Source organism: Polypterus senegalus, chromosome 11, assembly GCF_016835505.1.
Source record: "Polypterus senegalus isolate Bchr_013 chromosome 11, ASM1683550v1, whole genome shotgun sequence".
In the NCBI taxonomy this organism is placed as follows: domain Eukaryota; kingdom Metazoa; phylum Chordata; class Cladistia; order Polypteriformes; family Polypteridae; genus Polypterus; species Polypterus senegalus.
In genome coordinates, this window is record NC_053164.1 from 164,665,570 (window position 1) to 164,691,616 (window position 26,047).

Below are 26,047 nucleotides of genomic sequence, written 5' to 3' on the forward strand. Positions count from 1 at the left end.
GAAATCTGTAAAATTAAATAATGATTAATATTGGAAGATACGGTCATTCTTATATACAGTATTCCAGGCAAGTAACAACCATCCCTTTCAAATTAGTAAACATAACCTTAAAACAAATTATGATTTATAATCAGAATTGAGCTGCTAACATTTTAATGGAAGAAGACAAAATCCATGTGTAATTGTGTTTCCTTTTCAGAAAATTGACTAGTAGGTTAATTTTCATTGCACCTCATCATGAAAGAGCTAAGCCTGTACACTCTGCATATTATATGCCACAGGACCAATCATTTCTAAATTAAATTATTAAATGTGAAAGTTTAATATTAACGTTAAAGGTAATATTTGAATTAATTTTACAAATGCAGATTTTTGGGAAACTGCTTTGTGTTGAAAAACAGAACAATGTCATTCAGTCAAAATTAAGAAATTAACTAAGTTCATTTTCATTTTAGTTTGGTGATGCAACACAACTGCAATAATGTATTGTTGAAAACAGGTTTGTCCTTATTTATATGCTAATAAAAATAAATTATGTTAAAAAAAGACTGACACTCATTATTTTACTATCCAACAAGTGTAAATGTACAATAAAATAAAATCAGAGGCACACACACATAATAGTTAAAGAAACTAAGAACATGTAACAAAGTAAAAAAAAATCAATGAATTTGAACTGGATGATCAGAGGGTGTGAGAAGTTACATTTTTGCTAAACAATACACTTAATTACAGTGCTTATAACATTTTTATCCAAATTTTATCCAGTTTATAAGTATTTCTTATCTCATAACATTGGTAGGAATAATACTTTTATATGAGAAAGAAATTGACAAAAAAGCAAAAATTTTGAAACTGACAACATAGTTGGCCTGTCATCCAAATAAAGTACACAGTTTACCACATGCTGGCAAGTAGCTGTCATGCAATGTAAATGTCCTGGCACACAGTATATAAGGTGCCGTATTTAAAAAATAAACATTAGGTAATCACTATACTTTAACTGTATTACTTTTGTTTGAATGCTGATGTAAAGTGTTGCACTCCTTTTTTTATAGCCTTTTGTGTTTTTAGAATTTAAATACAAACATCATAAAAGCATACAGGCAGCATAGTATGGCAGCTGGCACTATTGCAACATTTCACCTCATGGATTTAGGTTCATTAATAATAGCTTTGGTTGTTGAAGTCTTTGTTTTCTTAAACTAGGTGTGATGCTTGGGAGCGAAGGAGCAGTTTGTAGGTGGCAAATTCTGACCAAGCTCTCCCCTCTTTTGCAGTTGTTTTTCTCTTTCCCTTTCTCCTAATCCTTATTTTAAAATCCTTTGAATTTATAGAATCTTGCTGACTGCCTTAGGTAAGATATTACATCAGTAAAACATTTTGGACAACTGATATGTTCCAATGGTCTGATTGACTATCGATTAAGTTGCTTTTAGCTAGAAATTAAATCTTAAATTTTAAATTCCTAAGCCTCCATTTCACATAATTTCACATATTCTTACAAGCATACACACACTGATCACTTTATCTAAGCTCTTTGACAACCTTGGAAACTGCCTCATGAATATTAATAATGTATTGAGCTGATTTGTACCTTCTTGCTATTTCAATTACAGAACATTTTGATTACAAAATGTTAGTTTATGAGCTCTAAGACATATAGTCTTGGTCACACATTTTAAGAACTATTAAATAAATATTTCTAAAATTAAAAAATAAAATGCAGAAATTAAATATTATGTATTTAGCATACTGTAAAAGCACAATTTTCCAGCAACATTATAACGTCTAAAAAGGTTAGTGGTTTTATTCATCCAGATGTGCATATAACAAGGCAAACTGATTTCCACACCATAACCTTTGCTGTTAAAATTCTCCTGCTGCATAAAATTACAGGGGGCACGGGAGATAAGAAGGTGCTGTAAAACAAGGTCTACAAGCTTTCTGAGTACATTTTGGACAGTTTATATTTATCCATTTTCATACTGTAAGTTCCAGACAGGGGAAACAGATGTTCATAGTATAGTCCCAACTGTGGAAATGAATTCTGCCTCCAGTATGAAATTACTGGATAGGAAAAAGTGTTGGACAGGTTAACCTATACTACCGAATTTTCAATTGGAATTAAATAGACTTGGAGAATGGGTTTCCACTACATGGACCCAGCTATGAAAATGAGGATTATCTGATGTATGAAATGATGAGGGGTAGAAGTAAGGGGAATGCATTGCAGTATGAAACACTGATGAATGCTTTTGAATATTTTTTGATTAGTTTACTGTAAATACACCTGTTCCGATTATGCATGTGGTATACAAGTGGAATTCCATAGCATAGTCTAATGTGTGTAAACTAGGTTTCTTCTCAGTATGAAATAAGATATGTTACGTGCACTGAAAACACTGCCTATTCGTTTTTACGCATGTTTTGATCATTTTTATTCATCCACTTTCAATTGTGCATGTAATACACAGGGGCCACTGAGTTCCGCAGCATAACACAAGCTATAAAAATAACATCAATCCCAATTTTTCAAGAAGTTGGGATGCCAGTTTAGTAAAAAAAATAACATCACATAATCAAATGATTTTTAAATAATTTAATTCATACGGTATTAATTCATTATACACCACTCGGGGGAAATAAAGTTCTAAAAGATATTTTTTCTATGGTAATGGTTTTCTTTTCAGAAAAATATAAGTAGTCCCAAATAAACAAAACTAATGCATATGTTTGAGATGTTAACAAATGCGTCAAAAGCGTCTGCGCGTGTAAATTACCGTCGGGCTTGACGAGGATGCGTAAAATCAATAGTACAAACGGCGCGCAAATATGCGTCTTGTATCCTGTCTGCAATAAACAAAATAGATACATCGGATTTAATGGAAAACACGACCCGGTTTCTGTAATTCATTATATTTAAACTAACAAATTCGCCATGAATTGACGATACCAACTTATAACTCGTAAAAGCACATTTTTATTATCATACATCTAAATGAACTTAAGTATTATCATACATTCGTTCACAAATGCCTCTGCACTAACACAGTATTTGGCACTTCGGCAGCAGCTGGTTACACACACTTACAATACAAGAAATGCTCTTATATACTCACTTCTAACATATAAATCGCATCAGAATTTGCATCAGCATTTTGCACAAAGCTGACCTCATTACGTTGCTAAATTTGGTAAGAATATACCAATGCAGAAACTAATGGGAGGATATATATACACAAGTTCTTAGAGTGGACACGAGCAATGACCAAAGACTGCCACCTGTCTCTTAAAAAATGACAGACTAACTACTGTGGCACCTGTTTTTATGACGTCTCCAGTCCCGTCTCCTAGGAAAAAATAAAGATTGACAATCTGCTCCTCCCACATTCCGATGCTTTCGGAACTACATTCATCCACGTACTTCTCGTCATGCGCGCGCAACTCGTGATGACACTTTCAATTGGTGGGTGTTGTGCCTCCTCCTACAGGCCGATCCCGGACGTTAGAGTCCGGAGATTGCCGAGTCCGTTGCGGCTGCCGGCCGGAAGATCCGGCACTGGAGCATAAAAATAAACACTAATGGCGGAGGCGGCAGCATCCTCAACAGCGGTTCCAGCAATAACGGGAGGAAGCTGGACCAAGCACGTCACCTGCAGGTAAATGTTTATTTAATGAAGTACTTTCAAAGTGTTTAGAGAATGGATGTGTCAGGGCATAACAGTTAAAGTCACAATATAATTTGATTAACTTCACCGGCAATGTTGTTCACACATAGGTTGACTTGAGTTGTCAGCATTTCCTGAACCATCCAACGTCTGTGATGAGATGTTTGCCTTATGTGAAATGTTAGGGAACTCATTGTTATCAATGGAAATTCACATTTTTTATGTATAGCATCCCTGTCCGGAAGAATATAACTCGATTCGTTGCTCGACGAACGGAAAGTGCCCCCTAGCGTGTTAACCGTCGGTCTTTTGTTTGTTAGAGCTAATCTGGATCGGGATAAACCACGGTAGACGGTATTGAAGGGGTCGTTTGAATTAATTCGCTTGTTTCAATAGTATCGTTAGACACCGAGCATGAAACACGAATGCAGTCAGGAAAGAGAAAATTCTCTGTGACCGTTGAGGTGTGTCTTGCCGTAGTGTGTGTACTGTGGACGAAAAGCGAAGACTATTGAGGCTTGCAGTGTGAGGTTGCTATGCATCTCCTACCACCGCGCGTCTGCTCTTTTTGTCTCGCGTTGTATTTCAGCTGGCCTTTCGAGACTGCTGTCTTGCTTAAGAGTTGGGGCTTTCCAACTCCTTTGGCACAAAGTCGATGAGCTGCACGTATTGTAAGTTCTACCTCGATATCACAAAAGCTCATAAATGACAACTGGGTCTTGTTAGGCATACAAAGTTAGTTGAAGCCTGTGCGGTGTTTTCGTAACATTATGCTTAACTGGGGAAATGATTAAATCGGGAGCAGACAGCTAATTAGCATTACAAAAATTCGGTTCAGATAAGCATGTCTGAAAGCTGGTACATGACATGAAACTAACGATGTGTCACTTGAGCAGTGGTTTTTAAGATTGGTGCTGGGAAAACAAACACAAGCTTATTGACATTTAGAAGGAGCTGGCCAATAAAAATCGTTTTTTTTTTTTGTGCAATTCTGGAAAATCTCTTGGTTTAGGTTAATAAGAACATGAATGCATATTTACATTTATTGAAAATGCCAAATTCTAGTGAATTTCCCTTTGGGATTAATAAAGTATCGATTTTTTTTTATTTATCAATAACAGTGTCAAGATCATCTGCAATTTCTGGGTTATTAGATGCTGATGTCTTTTGTCATACCCACTTCTCTTTAGGGTTACTGAATTAATATTTTGAATTTCTGACCTTCAGGAAGTATTATGTCAGCCTCAAATTCAGAAAGGGACAGAAAAAAGTCCACCAGTAGTCTCGAAGCCCAAACGTAAACCCATGAAAGATGACTGACTGGCTTCTTTCAGCACATTTCTCTGTATACATTTTTTTTTTTTTTTTTTTGGTGTTGCATCTCTAATTTGCTGGTATGAAATCTAATTCTGTGGCTGAGGCTTAATCAGTTGTCCACAGATTTAATTAAGGCTGAAGACCAACCCAATGTTTTTACTTCTTCTTTTTAGTGTTGTCTTCTTGAAATGTGCCATTCTTTGTGATCGCCTTTCTTGTTTTAGTAATTTATCCACATGTCCTTGCAGTATTTGGTTCCTTAAACATTTTGTTCTTATTCCCAGGAAATCATCCTGTTAGACACTCTTACAGTACTTTTCACACATGCAACCCACAAAATACTAGAAAATTCACAGAAACTTTATTCTATCAATTTAGTGAGTTCTTCTCAAATACCACGACAACCTGAAAGTTTTCATGCATAAAATCCCAAATTATCCTAGCTAATGGACTTGGTCAGAAAGATTATTATGTCAGAAAGCTGCATAACAGGTCCATGATTTCTGACTGAAGAAATTTTTGTCAAAAACAAATAGCATTGATGAAAGTTGAGTGTACTAGTTTCATTTATGGGAAAGGCACTGTATAAATAAATGTATTATTAATGTATTTTTAATTATCTTGCTCACTGTTTTCAAATAGAAAAGACATTCAAAGCTGAATGTTGAGCTGTAGAAATTGCAGACCTGAATATGAAGCAGCAAGGTCCAAAACAGTACTACAAAAAAACTGCACAAACCTCACATTTTTGCCATATATGCTTCATTGCTGCTTTAAAGCCATCGGAGCACACCCTCCCTTTGCTTGTTGAAGTCATGGCTTTGAAGCAGGCAGCACCATGGCTGTGTCTTTTGGTTACTTGAAAGAATCTGTTCTGTTTTTAGAGAGATTCTATATAGCTAGACTAAAGACATTAATTATAACAAAATGTCAACAAATCATTTAATTATGTAGTGTTAAACCAAAACTAAAACAACGATTAAACCTCTAGTCAGTAGTCCTTTTCTGCAAATATTAGCTTCCCATATGAGGATATAGACCTGATTAGCATGCTTTTCCAGACAGTTTTCTGGCCTGGGGGACACGCATGTCAAGCAATGAAATTCTTGGGAATTGTACTAGTTCTGAAATTGGTGCATTGCTGGGTCTGTTTTTCCTGGAATTCTTGATCAGCAGTTTTCACGCATGCAATTGATTTGGAAATTAACCAGTGAATTCCAAAGATGATCTGCACGTGTGAAAGGAGTTTTTTTTTTTAAATCACCTAAACTTGTCTTTTCTCTCAAACACTTTAAATTGTCTCTATCAATGTATATTTTATTTTCTTCAGTAACCTATCTTTACCTAATGTATTAATATAGACTTTTGTTTATTAAATCTTATTGTCAAATCTGTTGTAATATTTCTAATGAGTTTGCACGCAGTTTGTGTGAGGAACTTTCAGATTTGGGTACGACTGCCAATCTTAATGTGATGTGGGAGACCTTCTGTGACAAGATCCTGAAGGTTGCTGAGGGTTGTGTTGGTGTTACTGGTGTTCCCAGAAGAAGGTGTTTCATCTTGCAGGGCACCCTGGATATCATCGAGAGTAGTTGCAGCGCACTGCTCAATGGCAACTCTGGTCTGTACCAGGAACTGAGAAGGACTGCTGTGAGGGCAGGTAAAGAGGTGTTTGTTAGAGGAATCTGTGAGCAAGTGACACACCATCTGGGGTCTAGAGACCCATGTCCTGCTTGTAGAGGAATCGAAGCATTACGCACATCTGAATCTGTTCCTCGGAGAGTCACAGTCATGGCGGCTGATGGAACAGTCCTTACGGATAATACTGCAATTGTGACCCGCTAGGCTGGCTACTTTGAGCAGTTGTTCAGAGCTGATCCTCCGGCTAGGACGTTTGATATCTCTGGGTCCACGGTTCTTGAGGCTGATCCGCTTAGCTGTGAACCACCCAATCTCACTGAGATTGCGCAGGTGGTGAACCAGCTGGGGGTTCAGTTGGAAGGCTGCAGGGATCTCTGGTATCCGGGTGAACTACACCAGGCTGGTGGTAAGGCTGTCCTCTTGGCATTGCAAGCAATCTTTGCTTCCTTTTGGGAGACTGGCATCATTCTAACTGACTGGAAAACGGGACTTGTCATCCCTATCTGGAAATGGAAGGGTGATCGGCTGGATTGCGGCAACAACGGGGGATAACACTGCTCTTGGTGCCGGGTAAGGTCCTTGCTAGGGTCGTCCTCAATAGGATCCGTGATCACTTGCGCACCTACCAGCAACCAGAACAGTCTGGTTTTACGCCTAAGAAGTCTACCATCGACCTTATACTGGCACTGAGGGTCCTCGTGGAGCGCAAGCGTGAATATCGGCAGTTTCTTTGCAGCCTTTGTTGATCTTTGCAAAGCGTCAAGTCCAAGTCTTTAGAGTCCTGGTGCTTCCTGTCTTGCTATATTGTTGCGAGACGTGGACGCTATCCAGTGACGTGAGAAGACTGGACTCCTTTGGTACTGTGTCTCTCTGGAAAATCCTTGGGTACCATTGGTTCGACTTTGTGTCAAATGAGCTGTTGCTCATGGAGTTCCGAATGAGACACTTTACCTGCATTGTGAGGGAGCGTCAGTTACGGCACTACGGCCATGTGGCGCGTTTTCCCAAGAGTGATCCAGCTCATAAGATCCTCATTGTTGGGGACTTTAGTGGCTGAACCAGGCCTAGGGGTCGCCTATGTAACACCTGGCTGCGGCAGATAGAGGGCCATTTCTGTAGGGTGAGACTGGACCGTGTGTCTGCCTGGGGGGTTGCAAACCGGCATCCTGAGTTTGTTTCATCGTGTATTGGGTGTGGCAACGCACTGTACCAGTACATGCTCCCCAACTTTTGACTTGACTTGTTGTAACATACTAAGGCGTTTTTTGTAGTGATGCCTTGTAGGGGGCAGCCTTCCAATCACCAAACCCACAAAAATGCCAGAGGCGCTAAAATATATGGTAAGAAAGGTTTTGTATTGGCGCAGCAGACTAGAGGTGATTTGCTTTTTTGCGTGGCATTTGATAAGTAGCAAGTTAACATTATTCACGCATGGTGAGTGTGTGGTCAGAGGGTTGATGAACACTTGGCGGGGGTGGAGTTAACATGTATGTTAATTCTTAACTACTCGTGCTGGTGTATTTAGTAAATCAATCTCCGTTATTTTTGTCCAACATCCGTTTACTTGCACCTACCGGCAAGGTCCTCCATCTATCACTCCGCTTGATTCACTACAAGTACAATGTCTCAATTGTTTCCTGCCAGTGTACCCCCAGCCGGTATTCCATTTGGTGCATTTGGTACGCTGTGCGGGTATTTAATGTATGTATGTATGACAATGATGAGAGAGTCCTCTTGCAATGGCTTTGCCTGCAAAGAACATTCAACTGAAGTGAAATATGATACATGTGCAAATCCTGCAGTGGATGAAAGTGTGACTGTTGATGAATAAGCACTGCTGAAGTGGATCAGGTTTATTTTCAGGTAGTCCTAGACTGTGTCATACTATTTAGTAATATGGTATTAAATTACATTAAAAATGTACAATTTAAACTTATTGCAATATTTTATATTACAACCTCACAGCGTGCATATAAATGGCCATTTTAACTGGTGCATAAAGTACATCATGCGAGTACTTGTGAGATAAGAAATGGTGCAAGTAGTTAAGGGTTAATATTATAATTCATCATCAGTCTTGTAATCTAATATGGCTTTACTGTTAAATCACATACAATCCTAAAAGAAAAGGTGCTGTGTTTGTCTATTATACCATGCTTTTTTTTTAAAATTTTCTAATGAATCATGGCAAGTATAGTGATCCGTATAGATAGCAATTTGTGAGTTATATGCACCGTTGCAATTGTTAAAGTGCTGTAGGTTCCACCCCAAACCTGCCTCTTACTTCATGCCTATACTTACCTTTGTGTGTTCAGAGTTAGTGACATGGTCTGCTGTGCTGAGATCAGCTTGTGTTTTGATGTTGTGTGGTAATTTTGTGTATGTAAATGTTTTCCTTAGCATGACAAAGATGAATCATTTTATAATAGTGGCCAGAATTTTGTTTTTAAAAATAGTAGGGATGTCATCATAAACTTTTGCACACATCCATGTACCATGGCTCTTTAATTTTTCTAATCAGTTTGATTATTTTAAGTGTCTTAATGTTTAAAGACTGTTAATTGAATATAAACTATCAGGGTCTTTAAAAGGTTATGCTTTTTTTTTTTTTTCCCCCCCTTAACGTACTGACAACATATGAAGTAGAATTGAAGACCCCTACATGCATTCTAGCTTATGAGAAGTCCTCATTGTTTGTTTTTAAAATGATCTTTTTAATATTAAAATTGTAGTAAAGGAAGATTCATGAGGTAGTGTCACTTTTGCTGATGACCCCTTTTAAAGCAGTTTTTCTTCAGATCTAATTTTTGTGTTTACATTGCACAGCCTGCCTTCACACTCCACCCAATTCCAAGTTCTCTGAAGCTAAGGGTGGGACGTTTGACGTTGAGGCTTTAAAGCTTTTATCAGTTTAATGACACACACTGTTTTGAAACAGTGTATTGAATCTTGTATCAATGCTTCAATAACACTGCAACTGGTGATGTTCGAAGCTTTGAACGGCATTGAAGCACTAGGAGCAGTCTGTTTCAAGAGTTTTGTGCTGCCTCACCTGGGTTTGTATTTTACACAGGAAAAACACTGAAGTAAATAAGAAGACTAGAAGTGTGGAACTTGTCATCGGACAATAAAGTAAATACCATGCTATTCTTCTGTACTGGAACTGTTGTTTATACTCCAGCTTACTGTAGGCAACTTGTGTAAACCCCCTTACTTGTGCTTAGTTCACATTCCTTAATTCACATTGATTCTCTTTGCCCCTTAGTGCAGTTTTTCCCTAGATACTGATAGAAAAATATTAATCTCTCAGTGTTTCACAGCAAACCTTTCCTGTCATGAAGTGGTTTTCACATAATTATGATCAGTGGTGGCTTGTAATGTATTGTAGTGTTTTGCCAGTAAGCATCTGAGAGTGCTGATGGATTTTTCTTTACATCCCTCATAACAACCCTGCCAAGCTGCATCAGCCTTTGGATGAGTAGCCAGCACTTTATTTGGCATTCCATCATACAAAGTAGAAACTTTTAGTGCGAGTTTCAGAAGAGCTGATAAGAATGGCAAACTTGCCGAAGTTGCTTAGAAATTGAGCCGTTCTTCTAAAGAAAGTAAATTATCCAAAAGAGTGATGTAAAGGGTGAGAATCTATTAGCACTCAGGGTAGGTTACCCACTGATGCAGTGCTACAGTATTCATAATGGCAACAAACTAACTACATCTTAATGACATAGTTAGCATAAGGTCAAAATGAAGAGTGACCTTTAGCTTTTTAGTACACCTGTCTGATTGAAACTGTGCAATCATTACAAGTTCTGTAAACCACTACATGGCAATTTGTTTGAAGCTTGTAAATATTGAGTTTTAAAACACTACAAAATGGAAGAAGCTTACTAACTTCATCCTCCTATCACTGCCCGAAGCATTGGCCACTGGCCACTATTGTACCCAATCCCTGGACTACGTTTGAGATTCCCTATCAGTCTCCTCTAAAGTACATCCGGGTCCCTGTGGTAGTCTGACTAAAGCCCACTCTGGTGGCCCCCAGGTATTCCTGCTAAGCTGGTGACTCATTTATAACCAAAGGGCCTTGATAACAGCCTTCTGCTACCAGCAGTTAAAAGTGTGCACTCCTTTATTGTGCACTCTCTAATGATATATCCCTTGAGTAATTCAAAGGGTGCTTTTTTTCCCTCTTCTGAATCTTCATGTAACACTGCAGTCTCAGGTTATTAGTGACCTCCTGTCCTTGATGTGTTCCCACACCTGCTGATGTAAACCCTGACTCCAGTCTTCTTTACAAAAACCTTTTGACGGCTCTTCCTATAAAGTTTATATGGAAGTCTGAATCTCAATCTAATTAGTTGGTTGGCCAGTCAGTCGGCAAACGTCCGCCACGTCCTGACGATCCCCAGTAAGGGCAAAACACGTGTTGTGTACTGTATAATTTGGCACATATTGTATAACATATGATGTATTAGTATTTAGATGCAGTTTATTTATTTTTGCTGTTGCTGCTGTACTTAATATTTCAGTATTATAATATTGCTTCTACTTAAACTATACTTTTTGCCTATTTTGTGGCATAGTGGTTATCACTACTACCTCATTTAATCCAGTGGTCTGTGTATGAATCTGATACCTGGGTGTGTTGTCTGTATATTTCTCACTTTCACCTTTATTTTGTCTCACCCTGGTGCTTTTTTTTTTTTTTAATATAAAATGTTCCGTTAGGTTGATTGGTGGTTCAAATTGGGTTCTGTACAAGAGTAATTCTGCCTTGCCAGGATAGTTTTCTGCCTCCTGTAATCCTGAATTTAAATACGCTGATTTGAGTATATTGTGTGGATTTATGAATTCTTAACCAATTATTCTGTTCCCTGGTCAATCAGTTGGAACAACGACAAAATTGTTCCTTTGAATTTTAGATTGCATCCAAAATTCATTCTCCTTTGAATTAGTAGTTAGACGCTTATGCAGGGTAGTAGGCTTCTCAGGTTTTTTTTATTTTTTTTATTTTTGCACTTTTGTGGAAAATGAAAGGAAATATTTTCTATTTCTCATGTATTAGAGCTCTCTATTTGGTTGTAGCACTGTTAGCTAGGGATGCTCCTATCAATGAGCATCCTGCAGCATAAACAAAGAGCATCTAATCATGGTTTGTTTTAGCAGTATTGATTCTTCTGTATAGCAGAGAGAGAGAGAGGAGGAGTGGAATATTAGCATTTACGTTAATTAAAGTGGAGTAATAAACTGAGAAAAAGGAATTGGAGGAGTCCTCCACTGCAGCAAGAATGGAAATCAGATCTTTTTATTTTGTCCTTTAAATTAAAACGGACACCATTTCAGTTTGGACAGTGAGTTTGAGTGTGAGTGCAGCAGCTTATATTTTTAATTGGAAAAAGAAAATACTGAGTGCTTAGTAAATAAGCTTGATAGCCAGATAGCAAAATCTTTTTCCTTAAACCCGTTTAGCATATTAATCTTATGTCGTCTTGATAAACAGCATACGAACATTTGATACTTTTTTTTTTTTTTTTATATATAAAAGGTTTGTGTTGTGTTTTTATTTGTTGCTGTGTGTCATACAGCAGTTTTGGTAAGAAAAAGTACTACATCATTTATAATGGTAATCCATATTAATAATAGCCCGTCAAGAATTACAAATGTCTAGCTGATACACTGAAGAAAAAATTTGGATGTGAGCATCAGTAGGCTTTGCACCCTAGGAATCAAGTTACCTGAACTATGCTATAACATTTCAGTATTTACTGCTCTAAAGATGATCTTTCTGATCATAAAATAGGTCATTACAATGTCAATTAATGAAAAGAATGATTAATTGCTGAATTATGTTATTTGAAGGTTCCTTTAGAGAGCCTTTTTCTCTTGGGCGATTTGCCTCAAAAACTAATTAACACATCATCTTGTAACAGACTTAAGTTTTGAGTTTGGTATTTTCCCATCCAGCCATTTTTGCTCAAAACTGCTCAAACTGTGAAACACACCTTTCGTTTATGGTATTGGGGACCCTAAAACCTCGATTTGTCAAAAACCAGAGATCAGAATTTTTGACATCTAAAGGTTTCACTCCTCCTCCATAGACGGGTAGGTTACGGTGAGGGAGGGTGCAAAGCAAAAAAGCACACCTTTTTAAATATAGTAAATGTGTGTTTTAAAAGGGGGAAAAAAAAACTGTAGTGCAATTATTTAAATGATTGAAATTTGTAAGTGCATGTATATTTCCATTTTAAGCTGTGTTTAATTGCCAATGTCAAAGTTTAAAGGTATGGGGGGTGGTGTCAGTGGGTTGGAGAGAAACAATCCGAATGTGCCAACCAAGTAACATGGAAATATATATATATTTTTTTTATATATATATAAACGCTGATCAGAGCATCCCTACTGTTAGCCTAAGTACAGAGTACATTGAAATTCTTGGTAAATTATGTAACTGACATGCATCCCATTGCAATGTCTCTTGTGTCAATGAAAAAACTAAAACATATGGAAAAAAAGTTCTAATTTTATTTAACAGAAAACACAATTATGCAATCTGACACTTGTACTGTATGTATGCATACATTCGGTGTAGGTCAATTTTGCCCTGGAGTACTGTGTAGCATTTTCTATTAAAGTGGCCATACTTTTACTGATCTGATAAACTGGTAAAATAAGTTACTTGTCTGAGTGGGGTTCACTGTAAAGCACATTCACTACATAATCAGTCTGGAATATTGATTAATTCAGTTGTTTTGGAGCTCTAGGGATTGAACTTGGATTTCCTTCCTGGTAAGGGTGTTGTATAGTATCAAATAGTTTTAACGGGGTAGTGACTGCTTCAAGTCTCAAAATTTAAGCAAGCTTGATGCCTTGTTAAAAGATAGGCACGAGGATAGTGAGCTTGACCAATGAATTGGCACAATAGCGTCAATACAATATGTTGTGCTAAACCCACCTGAAGAAAAGAGTGAGGATTTAGAAGTAAATATATGTCTTGACCTGTGGACAATGTGTCTTTTTAGTTCCTGTACATACTTCCTCAGTTGGTTTGCCCAGTTGATTTCATACAAGGGACGCTATTGGTGGATGACTGAGAAGCTAACCAATCGGAGCACGCAGTTAAGTGCCTGCATGCTGAATGCAGTGTTAACCAGGAAGTCTCGTCTCGCTCATTCAGCATCAACGTGTTTCACTGTGTAAAGAGTTAACTTTTGTGCTCTTTTGTGTTTATCTTTGTGCATAGTCAAGCCCTTCATTATGGCTCAAAAACGATCTACTACTGCTTCAGGGGCCGTGCCCAAGTACAAACGGAAGATGTTAATGATTGCCGAAAAGGTAAACGTTTTGGATTTGTAGAAGGCTACGATTCTTTTTATTTAAAAAGTAAGAAAGGAATATAAGATCTATGGCCGCAGTGTCCTTTTAACCAGGGTGCAAAACGAGTTGTATGTGGATGTAATAAGACAGTAGTCTGGATGGAAGCTGCTTTAGGGATTTGGATTGAAGACTGCCAGAAGAACAACAATGGCAGTGCTTCACAATCGCCTGAAGAGGCTCCTTTGGAAGAGCTGTAACGCTCTCCTTTGTTGTGCAGTAAAATTAAATGAAAATGACTTGTCCGATAACAATGAGTTTATTTCATCTAATTGCTTTTGTATTTTTGTATTTTAGTATTAATCAGTGTTTTAAATTATTTTATACAACCCCATCAATGTATAATATGCCAATAACAATAGGATTTTTTTTTCATGGGAACGAATTAATCATTTTGCCATTATTTCTTATGGGAAAAATTCGTTTGGTATAAGTCCAAGGATCTGGAACGGATTAAGGACGTATACCAAGGTACCACTGTATGTTTATTTACAAATCGGTGATCTACAACTGTACTTTGAGAAGAATCACACCCTCAATTTTATAGCCACTGGGAAAACCTAGTAAAATAATAGTTACTGAAACTAGCCACAGCTGTTCTGGCACTGTTTCTGAAATTGTGTTTCTATTCCATTGTTCCTGATAGTTTTCCATATTCTCAGTAATCCCTCATTATCTTCTTTTAGCCTATGCTTCACCAATGGCCTGGGACTTATTGCCTGCCTTCTTGATTCTTTCCATGTAAAGTGTAACACAAATGTTACAGGGTTTGTGGAATGCAGAGCCATGAGCGCCTATGTGACATTTTACTGTCAAATCACCCAAGCAGTCCCAGCTATCTTCAGGGCAGTATGCTGACTACTACAATTCAGTTTGCATCCATGAGTGTTGATACTGTGATATTGCTTGCATTTCACTTGCTGCAGGGACATCGAACTGTTGGCCGTAAGTCTGCATCCCTACTACTTGCCCAGAGAGTTTGGACACGTTGTTGTTGTTTACATGCCTCCTCGGGCGGACATGGAGATAGTGTGTGTGTGTGTGTGTGTGTGTGTGTGTGTGTGTGACATCATCCACTCTGCTGTTGCTAAACTACAAACGCAGCACCCCGAGGCGCTTGTGCTAATCTCTGGAGATTTCAACCATGTGAAGCTGGACAAAACATTACCTGCCTTCTCCCAGCATGTGGATTGTAACACCCGGGGAAATAAGATTATTGACCTACTGTATGCAAACGTTAAAGACGCATACAGCGCCACCCCGCTGCCTGCAATTGGGAAAGCAGAGCATAACCTGATTCTGCTTCAGCCTCGCTACAAACCATGAATGAGGGAGCTACCTACAACAACATGCTCATTCAGGAAGTGGTCCCCTGAAGCTGAGCAGGCTTTGGAACTACGAACTAGGATATCCTGCAGGGGTCACATAGTGAGAACATTGAGGAGGTTGTTGACTGCACTGTTGACTACATAAACTTCTGTATGGACATTGTAGTTCCAGTAAGAACAGTATGCTGCTATGCTAACAACAAGCCATGGATTATAAGTGACATCAAGGGACTTTTAAACCAGAAGAAAAGGGCTTTTAAAGGCAGTGATCAGCATGTGCTGAAGGAACTCCGAGTCCAGCTCAGGGAAGTGAAAGAGCAGTACAGGAGAAAGCTGGAGCAGAAGTTGCAGAATAACAGCATGAAGGAAGTGTGGGATGTGATGAAGATCATCACTGGCTGCAGCTCGAAGCAGGGTGCCACTATCGAGAGAGATGTGGAGAGAGCAAACCAGCATAGGAGAGAGCCCCCACAATTACAGCAGCCTAGGTAAGCAGAGAGCTGAGGAGACTTCGTTCCAGCAAAGCAGTAGGGTACAGATGGAGTATTGCCATGAATGTTGAAGGCCTGTGCATTGGAGCTGGGGAGTCCTCTACAGCGCATCTTCAACCTGAGCCTGGAACAGGGGAGAGTCCCGAGTCTTTGGAAAACATCTTGCATTACCCCAGTCCCAAAGGTATCGTGTCCTGGTGAGCTGAATGACTTCAGGCCTCTCGCATTGACATCACATGTGATGAAGACCATGGAGCGGCTGCTGATTCACCACCTGAGGCCACTAGTCCGCCACGCACTCGACCCTCTGCAGTTCGTATACCTGGATAAGGTGGGAGCAGAGGATGCCATCATTTACATGCTACACTGATCCCTCTCCCACTTGGACAGAGGCAGTGGTGCAGTAAGAATTGTTTCTTGACTTATCTAGCGCATTAAGCACCATCCAACTTCGGCTCCTTAGGGACACACTGACAGAGATGGGAGTAGATTCACACCTGGTGGCATGGATCATGGACTGTCTTACAAACGGACCTCGGTATGTGTGTCTCAGGAACTGCAGGTCTGACATTATGGTTAGCAGCACAGGAGTGCCGCAGGGGACTGTGCTTTCTCCGGTCCTGTTCTGCCTATATACATCGGACTTCCAATGTAACTTGCAGTCCTGCCATGTGCAAAAGTTCGCTGACGACACTGCTATCGTAGGCTGCATCAGGAGTGGGCAAGAGGAGGAGTATAGGAACCTAGTCAAGGACTTTGTTAAATGGTGCGACTACAGCTACAACTGAAACCAGCAAAAGCAAGGAGCTGGTGGTGTATTTTAGGAAGCCCAGGCCCCTCATGGACCCCGTGATCATCAGAGGTGACAGTGTGCAGACATATAAATACCTGGGAGTGCAGGTGGATGATAAATTGGACTGGACTGCCAACACTGATGCTGTGTACAAGAGAGGACAGAGCCGACTAATCTTTCTTAGAAAGCTGGCGTCCTTGCAACACCTGCAGTAAGATGCTGCAGATGTTCTATCCGATGGTTGTGGCGAGGCCCTCTTCTACGCGGTGGTGTGCTGGAGAGGCAGCGTAAAGAGGAGGGATGCCTCACGCTTGGGCAGGCTCTATTGTAAGCACGGAGCTGGACAGTTTGACATCCATGGCAGAGTTATGGGCGCTGAGCAGGCTCCTGTCAGTTATGGAGAATCCACTGCATCCACTGAATAGTATCATCTCCAGACAGAGGAGCAGCTTCAGCAACTGACTGCTGTCACTGTCCTGCTCCACTGACAGACTGAGGAGATTGTTCCTCCCCCACACTATGCAACTCTTCAGTTCCACCCGGGTAATCGTTAACACTATACAAGATTATAGACTATACCTACCTCGCACTCTCCACCTTGCATTTTTTTAACTTGCACTGCTTTTTTTTTTTTTTTCTTTTTTAATTGCTCTCATTAATATTGGTTTTATCAGTATGCTGCTGCTGGAGTATGTGAATTTCCCCTTGGGGAAATTGAAGTAATAAAAATAAAGTGTCTGTCTATGCATCTTGCGTGCATGCTCATCCACACTTGGGGCAGTGATCTTTACATGTGTGCTGTTAATTGCCCCAACAACTTCAGTTTCCTTTTACTTTACTTTACATGGAGTGGTAGGGAAATGTATTCATTTGTGTATTACCTGAAGCTGTAAGGTTGTTGAAAGTTTGGTGCAAAATTTGAGAGATGTTTGGTTTTGATATACCCAATTAATCACTCTTACAAAAGTGCATTTTTCTCTGTGGCCAATAGACAATGTTACGAACACTTCATTTTGGCTACATGGCTTCCTTTCATAGACTGTGTGACGTACAACACTAGGTATGAATATTATCTCCTCCCTGTCCAATTAACTCGCAAAAAAAAATCAGTTTTTGTCCAATGTTTCCAAAACCATTCTTTCCTAGAATTGTGTGTGTGTGTGTGTGTGTGCGCGCGCGCTGACCTCTGTTTGGAATAGCATCTTCTGGCAGCTTTTATGAGGTAGGGTGAGCTGTTTTAATACTGGTGAAGTTAGGCGTAGCATCATACATTAGAAAAATTTATAAAATGTTATACTCCTACTCCTAAAGAGTGTCACTTTGAGACTGTTGAGCCAGTTAGGAATATTTTCCTACTCTGTAAGAAGCTTGATAGTCTAGTGCCTGGAATTATGGCCCCACCACTTCGTGGTTTTAACATTGTTGTTTCTATGCCATTCTTGTGCAGCTTTGGATTTATTCTTTAGGCAGTTGGAAGGTGTTTTGCAGACTGCACCAGGTTTAATTCTAAGATTTCCCTGAATTTTGCTGCCGTCATTTAAATTTTTAGCCTTGTGCTTCCATCAGCATGTTTCACAGTGTGACAAAGTTTTTTTTTTTTTTTTTGATAATAAGCTTCTTCCAACAAACTTCAGAGTCTCCTGTATGCTGTCTGACAAACTCGAGCCTAGATGTTGTGTACAGTACCTTTTTTAAAAAAAGGTGGCTTTCTCTTTGCCACTGTCGCCTTAAACTGGGCAGATTAACATACTCCTCCTCCCGTTTCTTAATGATTTGATATATCTGCTGCACTCAAGTGTATTCAGTGACTTAAATACAGTATTTTCTGGCATCCATCCCCAGCCCTGTTCTTTTTAGCCACCTTTTTGCAGAGTTATTTGGAGTTCTCTTTTCCATTCATTGTGTAGGTTAGGCCATGATACTGACTCCCAACAAGATGGACCTTCTAGATACAGGTGATTTTTATACTAAATTCAATTGAAACCCCTTAACTACAGACAGTTGATCCCCATCAAACTAATTATGTAACTTTCAAAACCAATTTGCTACACCTTATTAAAGGTGTGAACACTTATGTGGTCAGTTATTTTATATTTGTAATTTTAAGAACATTTTGCGGAGATCTGTTTTCACTTTTGACATTTTAAGTTCTTTTTATGTTGATCAATGTCAAAGGCAAATGAAATTGTTGTGATTCAATGTTGTATAACAATAAAATGTGAAAACTGTCAAGGGGGCAAATACTTTTTCTAGGTACTGTGAATACCTCCCATAAAACCAAACATTCATTAACATCTCATTACTGTATTATCTTTAAATTTTATATTTCAGGAGAACCTTATTTCTTTGCTCAATTGTAAAATGTTTACTGTCAAATATGGAAAAAAAAAAAAAAAGTTCAGAGTTGTACAGACTATTGCCTGAGTGATGCATAATTTTGACTTTGGTGATGCATAATTTTGACTTTGGTACCAAAACCAGTTTTTCTGTCGCAGTATTAGTACCAAAGTGATACCAAAGCAAGCAACATAACTTTTCCTGGCAAACAGACGCACACCTTCCTGCTCTGCTGCTCTCTGGATATCATAACTGAGGTCTCGTATAAAACCTTGGTTAGATTCAATGCTAAAATTTTGCTTGCACTCAAGGCAAAAAAGGTGTATGCACAAAACAAAAATCATATAATGGTATGTATGCTACAGAATGTACTTCACAAATCTATTTGAAACTATACCAGTCTGCACTTGCTTTAGCCACTCCCTGCCACTGCCTGTCAGTAATCATAAATGGTGTAAAATGCCTTTTTTATTGAATATTCACACTTCAATTACCATATAAATTGGCACATGTTCCTTAGTGACGTTTTTAATACAACCTATGGAAGAACCCTGTAAAACCTCAAATTTTCATTCACTTTTTTTTTTTTTTGGTAAGTATTGCAAAACATTGTTTTTACTGGTCTTTCTGTGGCAGTCCTAAATAAAAAGGGGAAAAAAAAAGAGTAGAAGCAGCCTAGTAGAGAGAGCTATAGCAATGTGCCATTGCCATTGTGCAATGCCACCTCCAGTACAGTACACAGCATGATTTGGCATAGGCTGTACTCTCAAAACTTAGAGATTGAACTCTTATTGAGTGTCTCAAATTTAAAAATATCAGTATTGCAATACTAATCTCTTTGTTCACCTTGCAACATTGTGTTTACTGTCCTGAAGCAATCCTTATTTTGGCGCGATATTGTGCAGTACTGCAGAAGCCATTGCAATACTGCAAACCTCTTTGGGGCTATACAGTAATGTGCCAACTAATGAGCCCAAACACTGCTATCTACTTTAAAATGAACCAATGGTCCATTCTAGTGCTGATTGTGTATGGTAGTTCCTTTCTTTATATCTCCTGTCTCGTGGTGCACCCACTATCGCCGACAAGAAAGGTTCTACAGGTTGTCAGTAATGTACTAAACTTAATTACAATCCTATTAATTAGGCTTATCTATACTAATAAAAGGCAAAGCCCTCGCTCACTGACTGACTCACTCACTCATCACTAATTCTCCAACTTCCCGTATAGGTAGAAGGCTGACCCCATCTTCACGAAATTTGGTAGGTGGCTTCCCTGCTCTAACCAAAATCGATGTATGTACTTATTTTGGTGGTATGACAACACTGTCGACTGCCATATTGAACTTTCCAACGTCACTAATTCTCCAACTTCCCGTGTAGGTAGAAAGCTGAAATTTGGCAGGCTCATTCCTTACAACTTACTTACAAAATTTAAGCAGGTTTCATTTAGAAATTCTACGCGTAACGTTAAACGACCGCCATGTTGAACTTTCTTATTCATGGCCCCATCTTCACGAAATTTGGTAGGCGGCTTCCGTGCGCTAACTGAAACCAATGTACGTACTTCGGTGGTATTACGCCACTGTCAGCCGCCATATTGAACTTTCTAACGTCACTAATTCTCCATCTTCCCGTGTAGGTAGAAGGCTGAAATTTTTATTTTTCGGTGGTATGATGCCACCGTCGGCCCCCATATTGAACTTTTCAATGGTCTTTGTTACTTATGGGCCCATCTTCAAGAAATTTGGTACGCGGGTTCCCAACGCTAACTGAATCCTACTTACGTACATATATACGTCCATAGCCTGCAGCTCAGTCACCGTGTGAGGCGGCGTTGGGTCCCCCATCCCAACACCTCCCACGTTGTTGGCTGCCTGCCTATATAAGGCCGTCCGTCACTCCAGTCTTTACATTCCCTTCCTTGCTTCGCCACGGGATTCACGTCTCCCTGCTGATAACTACAGCATTTTTTATTTAATCCACGGCTTCTCCCCTGTTTTTATTGTTCATTTATTACGATTATAGTTATTGTGTAGGTATTTTAGACTTACTTTACATTGTTCAGGTACCCATTTCCTTTATCATTCCAACCGTACCCCCATTAACATGTCTATCAAGATGATCACCATTGATCAAAGAACTGTCACTTACCGAGTGGTTTCCATGCCCGGAGATGGCACCTGCCTTTTCCATTCTCTTTGTTACATATTGCACGGCCATATCGGGCTCACTCTTGATATCCGGAGGAACATTGTGTCTTATGTATTGAATGACTGGGACAGGTTCAAGGTGTGGACTGATGACGGTACAGGAGATAATTATTCTACACAGGAGCACTAGAAGAGTGAAACGCTTAAGCCCTTCACCTATGCATCTGCATGCGAGTCGATGGTTGCCGGTGAATTGTTCGGTTGTCGCTTTCAAGTGTACCGAAATGGCCAAATATTTTACACCTTTTGACAACCGCCAATGCCTCTTATACATCTTGGATTGACAGGTGACGATTTGAGTAGTGGACACTTTGATGTTTAAACTCTCAAAAGCTGGATGTGAAGTTATCAATGAAACCGGTTGTATACTTACAACGCTTGACATATGCCAAATGTCTCTTCAACACAAGTCCTACAAATACTGTCGTAATTGAAACAAGTCATGAAACTCAAACCAATTATGACAGCAGCAATCCAAGCTGTGAGATTTGAAACAAGATTACTGTTCACATTGCCAACTGTACGTTGCATGCTCAAGAGTAAGCTCGGCGCACAGCTTGGTCAGATTACAACTGGAGGGCCGAACTCACAATGTGGTATACAAAGAGATCCTTAACAAATAATTATTGGTATATTTTTCCCTCAGTTTAAAAAGGTTTAATTTTCTTCTTAATAAAAATTTTAAGGCAGTACTTCCGCTTCTAAGAACAGACAGACCCTTAAGTCTTCTCCCCACACTACTAAAATAAAATGTTATACAAATATTTTGATAAAAAGAAAGGAATCCTAGGTTGAACCACACAACGTTAGTCTGACACATTTCAGAATCCCATTAGTGGTGTATTAAATGAGTGAAAGTTATAAGAGCAAATTCATTATGTGACATTGCCTTCTTCACAACGTTTGCTCAGTCAGTTGTGCTTGCTCACCCATGATAATAAGAATAATAAGAATATTACATGTTGCTCAATAGAATCTATACCATCCCATAAGATGGCATGAAATGGCTCAGGGATGACAGTGAGATTCCTGACCAGACAGCCAGTTCAAGCTGAATAGCGCATGTTGCCAAACACCCTACAGTTGTTAAAACCTGTAACGGAACAGAGATTGCATGAGTGTCTCTGTAATGTAGGCTCCAGTTTAGCACACGACTCCCAAATGAACAGCTTTAAGAAGTCTTGGGCTTATAAGCGTTTTATCATCATGAACCATAAAATCATTGTGATCCTTGGACCTGCTTTAGCCTGACATTGGCAATATCCTCCAAAAGAGCCAACACTGCTATTGCCAGTTATGTTGTGCCAAATACTGTACACCCTTTTTTTATAGACAAAATAGGCTACAAGCTAAGGCAGTTAACATTAAATGTATGCCTTCGGTGTTGTCATCAACACTAAAGACTGCTGTATTGAGAGGACATGTCAGTTAACTGTGATGTAAGAAGCTGAGAGGACATGTCAGTTAACTGTGATGTAAGAAGCTTAAGAACATCAAATGACTGTCACTGAAAGATTTGTGACTTTATTGAAGTGTGCAATGAGTTGTCATTTAAATTTTTTGTTGCCTTCATTGTCCTGCTTCCTAGAGTCCCTATAATGTCAACACCAAAAAAGTCTCCATAGGACTTATGGCCAAAACTTGCCATGCCATTAAGCCAATTTCCGCACAAAGTTCCTGCTGTATATATCATAAATTTTTTTTCATAAGAAATGGCTTATGTATTTTTTCCAAGCAAAAGCAAGTTTTATACTTGTGGCCCCGGGAGTAGATCCCTCCCTGGTGTTAAAGTGCAATGACATACATGTGTAGTATTGAAGCACAAGGAGTCCTCCTTGGAGTTTCCGTCACACTGATGTACAACAGAGCACACAGTGCCTGTATGGAACCATTTTCCTTCTGGTACTGAAATTAGCATGCAGGTATAGTGGTGTTTTGCAACTTTTTCACTACTGGTGTCCTGCATGATTCCTTGTCTGTTGTAGTAAGTCACATGAAATTGAACTGTGAACTCTTTGAGAAGAACAAGTAAATATTTTTCAGCTTTCAGAAAAAACAAAACTCGCCACTGAAATAATAATAAAAAAAAAAAAAAGTTCACATGTCAGGATTGCTGTCTTATTTGAGTGTGTAAATGTTTCTTGTAACAATAAAGAGAGGCTTATGTGTTATCAGTGTAGCTTGAATACAACGAAAAGGTCTGACTGGCAATACAGGAAAATTCCTTTGTCCTTTTCAGATGAAGTGATGAGCACTGATAAAACACAATTATTATATCTGTTGTGGGGTACAACCCGGACACAGACAGGTAGACATGATGGTTTCACCACACACACGTTTATTTACACTATTTATATTCGCATAAAGTGAGCATAACCCAGTGCCGCAGCACCAATCACCCCTCAACTCCAGGCCTTCTCACTATGCCTTTTTCTCTCTCTGGTCCGCCTCCACTCCTCTCCTTCAAGCTCTGTCCTCTTCCACCTGACTCCAGCCATCGTATGGTGTCCCCAGTCGTCTACCACCAAAACCCCCCCCACCCCCACCCTCCCGCACTTCAGGTAGTGGCGAAAGTGATGAGGTCAAGGACTCCAAAGGCAAACCCCTGGTGGTGACCATGGGGCCCCTACAGGGTTGAGCTTCAAAGCTCTGTACCTGTGGTCCCAATGCAACCAGGGCGGTCGCCCCCACATGGTCTGGGGAAGGCGTAAGCCCTCCTCCGGTCCTCCTGGGCGTCCCGGCTGGGTCGCCACACCAGCCATCTCTGACACTGTCTTGCCTGCAGTGTCATTTTTACAGGGTTTATTCTGTAGTCTTTTTCTGATCATGTATTTGTAATATACAAGGTGTGCTTTATATTATGGTATGGTAGTTTACAAAAAAACTTAGTGCCTGAATAGTTTTGCTTAACCCAGTCAATATAATGCTATGAGCTACAGATTATTAAACAGTTTTTGTAAGTATGCCATTTTCTGAATGGATGAAAAGCTGTATCTGTTTTTGTCCTTTCAGTTCTTTAAAAAGGCTACTATCAATAAGAATACCGTTGGGCAAAATCAGAAATATGCGGCCAATTGTGTTAACACTAGAATTACCAGAGCCTTCGAAAAAAAACTCGTAGATCCAGCCCACCTTAAATTCCATCGCACCTCTCCGTCGGCGTCTTTTGTCCTGTAAATGTGCCGCTAAAGACAAGCGGCATGCTATTCCATCTCCCCACCGCCGCAGAACGTGCACAAAGTTCTCCCAGTACATGCCTTGAATATCTGGGAGTGAAGTGCTGGAGTTTTAGAATGGAAATAATAGATCGTTATTTGGAACACAAAAGGTTCAAGAATAAGACAACAGCTTCTGTGGTGTAGTGGTAAGATTTGCCGACTTGTAATCAAGAGTCCACGGTTCGATCTTGACTGCCTCCTATATTTGCCGTTTTCGGTAGTGAGCTGCTCTTATTGTTAATATTATACAATAAACGCTTGCGTTTGGCAGGGCTCTAGACTAACTTTTTGCACTGGTTGCACTGGTGCGCCTAACTTTTTCTTCGGTGCACCAGCACAAAAGTTAGGTGCACCCAAATTTTTAACCGCATCACATTTAACACCACAGTTTTACAAGTTCACTTTATTTATTTATTTATTTGTTTTTTTAAATCAATGTCCATATAGGCAATATTGACTTGTAAATGATTAACTAACAATCTGGTCAATATAAAGTTCTTTATTTGAAGGCAAGCACAATTCTACAAGAAAGGTAACTTACTGAAAAGTGTTGGTGCTTAAAGTGCTTTACTGAGCTGAAATTTAAACTTAAAAAATCTCAAGATTAACTAAAAAGAAAATCTAAATTAAGTGTTTTAAGGGCTTCAAACTGAACATCTCATGGCTCAATGTCTTATGGACTATCCTCCATTGCAGTCACATGCCCCTCGGATGGCCAACTCCTGTAGTTTGGCCTTCTTGATCTTTGGCCTTGACTAAACCAGCTGGCCACACTCTCTAGCATCAAAATCTTCCAGACTTGGGCATGCTCGACCTTAATGTGTCCAATAAGTATATTCACCGGTCTTCCTCTCCGCAAGATACGACCGTACACAATGACGCATTCCTTTGTGGCGATATCTGTGTCTCCGTCGATCAGGAATGCCATGTACGCACTGTTCGCAATTTGCACAGACGTCTTTTTTTTTTTTCCAATGTATCTGCGATGACTCCTATAAATTGGGCGCATGCGACATCATTGCTGTATGTCAGGTTTACGTTCAAACCATTTTTCTTCATAAGAATTATTTCGGACTTGAATTTAGTGAAGGGAAGTTCTTCTTTTGCAATATTGTAGGCAACGTTAAACTTAATTATCTCGGCCTCGTCTGATGATCTGTTTGCTGCTGCCTGCCGCTGAAAGGCAGCGGGGAGAGGGACACTTGAGCAGTGCATTTATCGCGGCATGTAATGTGTTTTATAGATGCATTGTGCTTTTTCAGCGTTTCAATTCTAAATGTATTAGAACCAGTCACAAATGCACTACTGCTGGCCATGGTCTTCCCACACTCTTTACAGTAAATACAGTGCATTTATATTATTGGCTTTACTGTATCTTAGCCAGGGAAACTGGTCAAGCCACTCTTTTTGAAATGTATACACTTTACCCCTTTTAATTTCAGTGGGCTCAAACTCGATTGTATGTGGCTCATTATCTAATGCCGTCTCCGGACCAGGGCTTGCTATAACTTGGGAGGTTGATGGCTCCGTGTCAGAGCATTGGTTATGATTTTCGGACGGATCAGGCCCTAACTTAATATTCTTAACGAAAAAGCTGTCAATCGTTCTTTTCATCTTCTCTCATAATCCGCGACTATATCCACGGTTTACCTGATGGGCTACTCACCT

At 39.5% G+C, this 26,047-nt stretch overlaps 1 protein-coding gene across 1 annotated transcript in view; it reads left to right on the top strand.

Annotated features, from left to right (window-relative positions):
- The first annotated feature begins 3,522 nt into the window (after window positions 1-3,522).
- The window catches only part of mkrn1 (makorin, ring finger protein, 1), a 90,733-nt gene continuing 68,208 nt past the window's right edge, over window positions 3,523-26,047 (top strand). Inside the window, exon 1 of the mRNA XM_039770024.1 lies at window positions 3,523-3,662. Coding sequence (XP_039625958.1) covers window positions 3,586-3,662 — 77 coding nt within the window. The 5' untranslated portion in view covers window positions 3,523-3,585. The remainder of the gene's footprint in view (window positions 3,663-26,047) is intronic.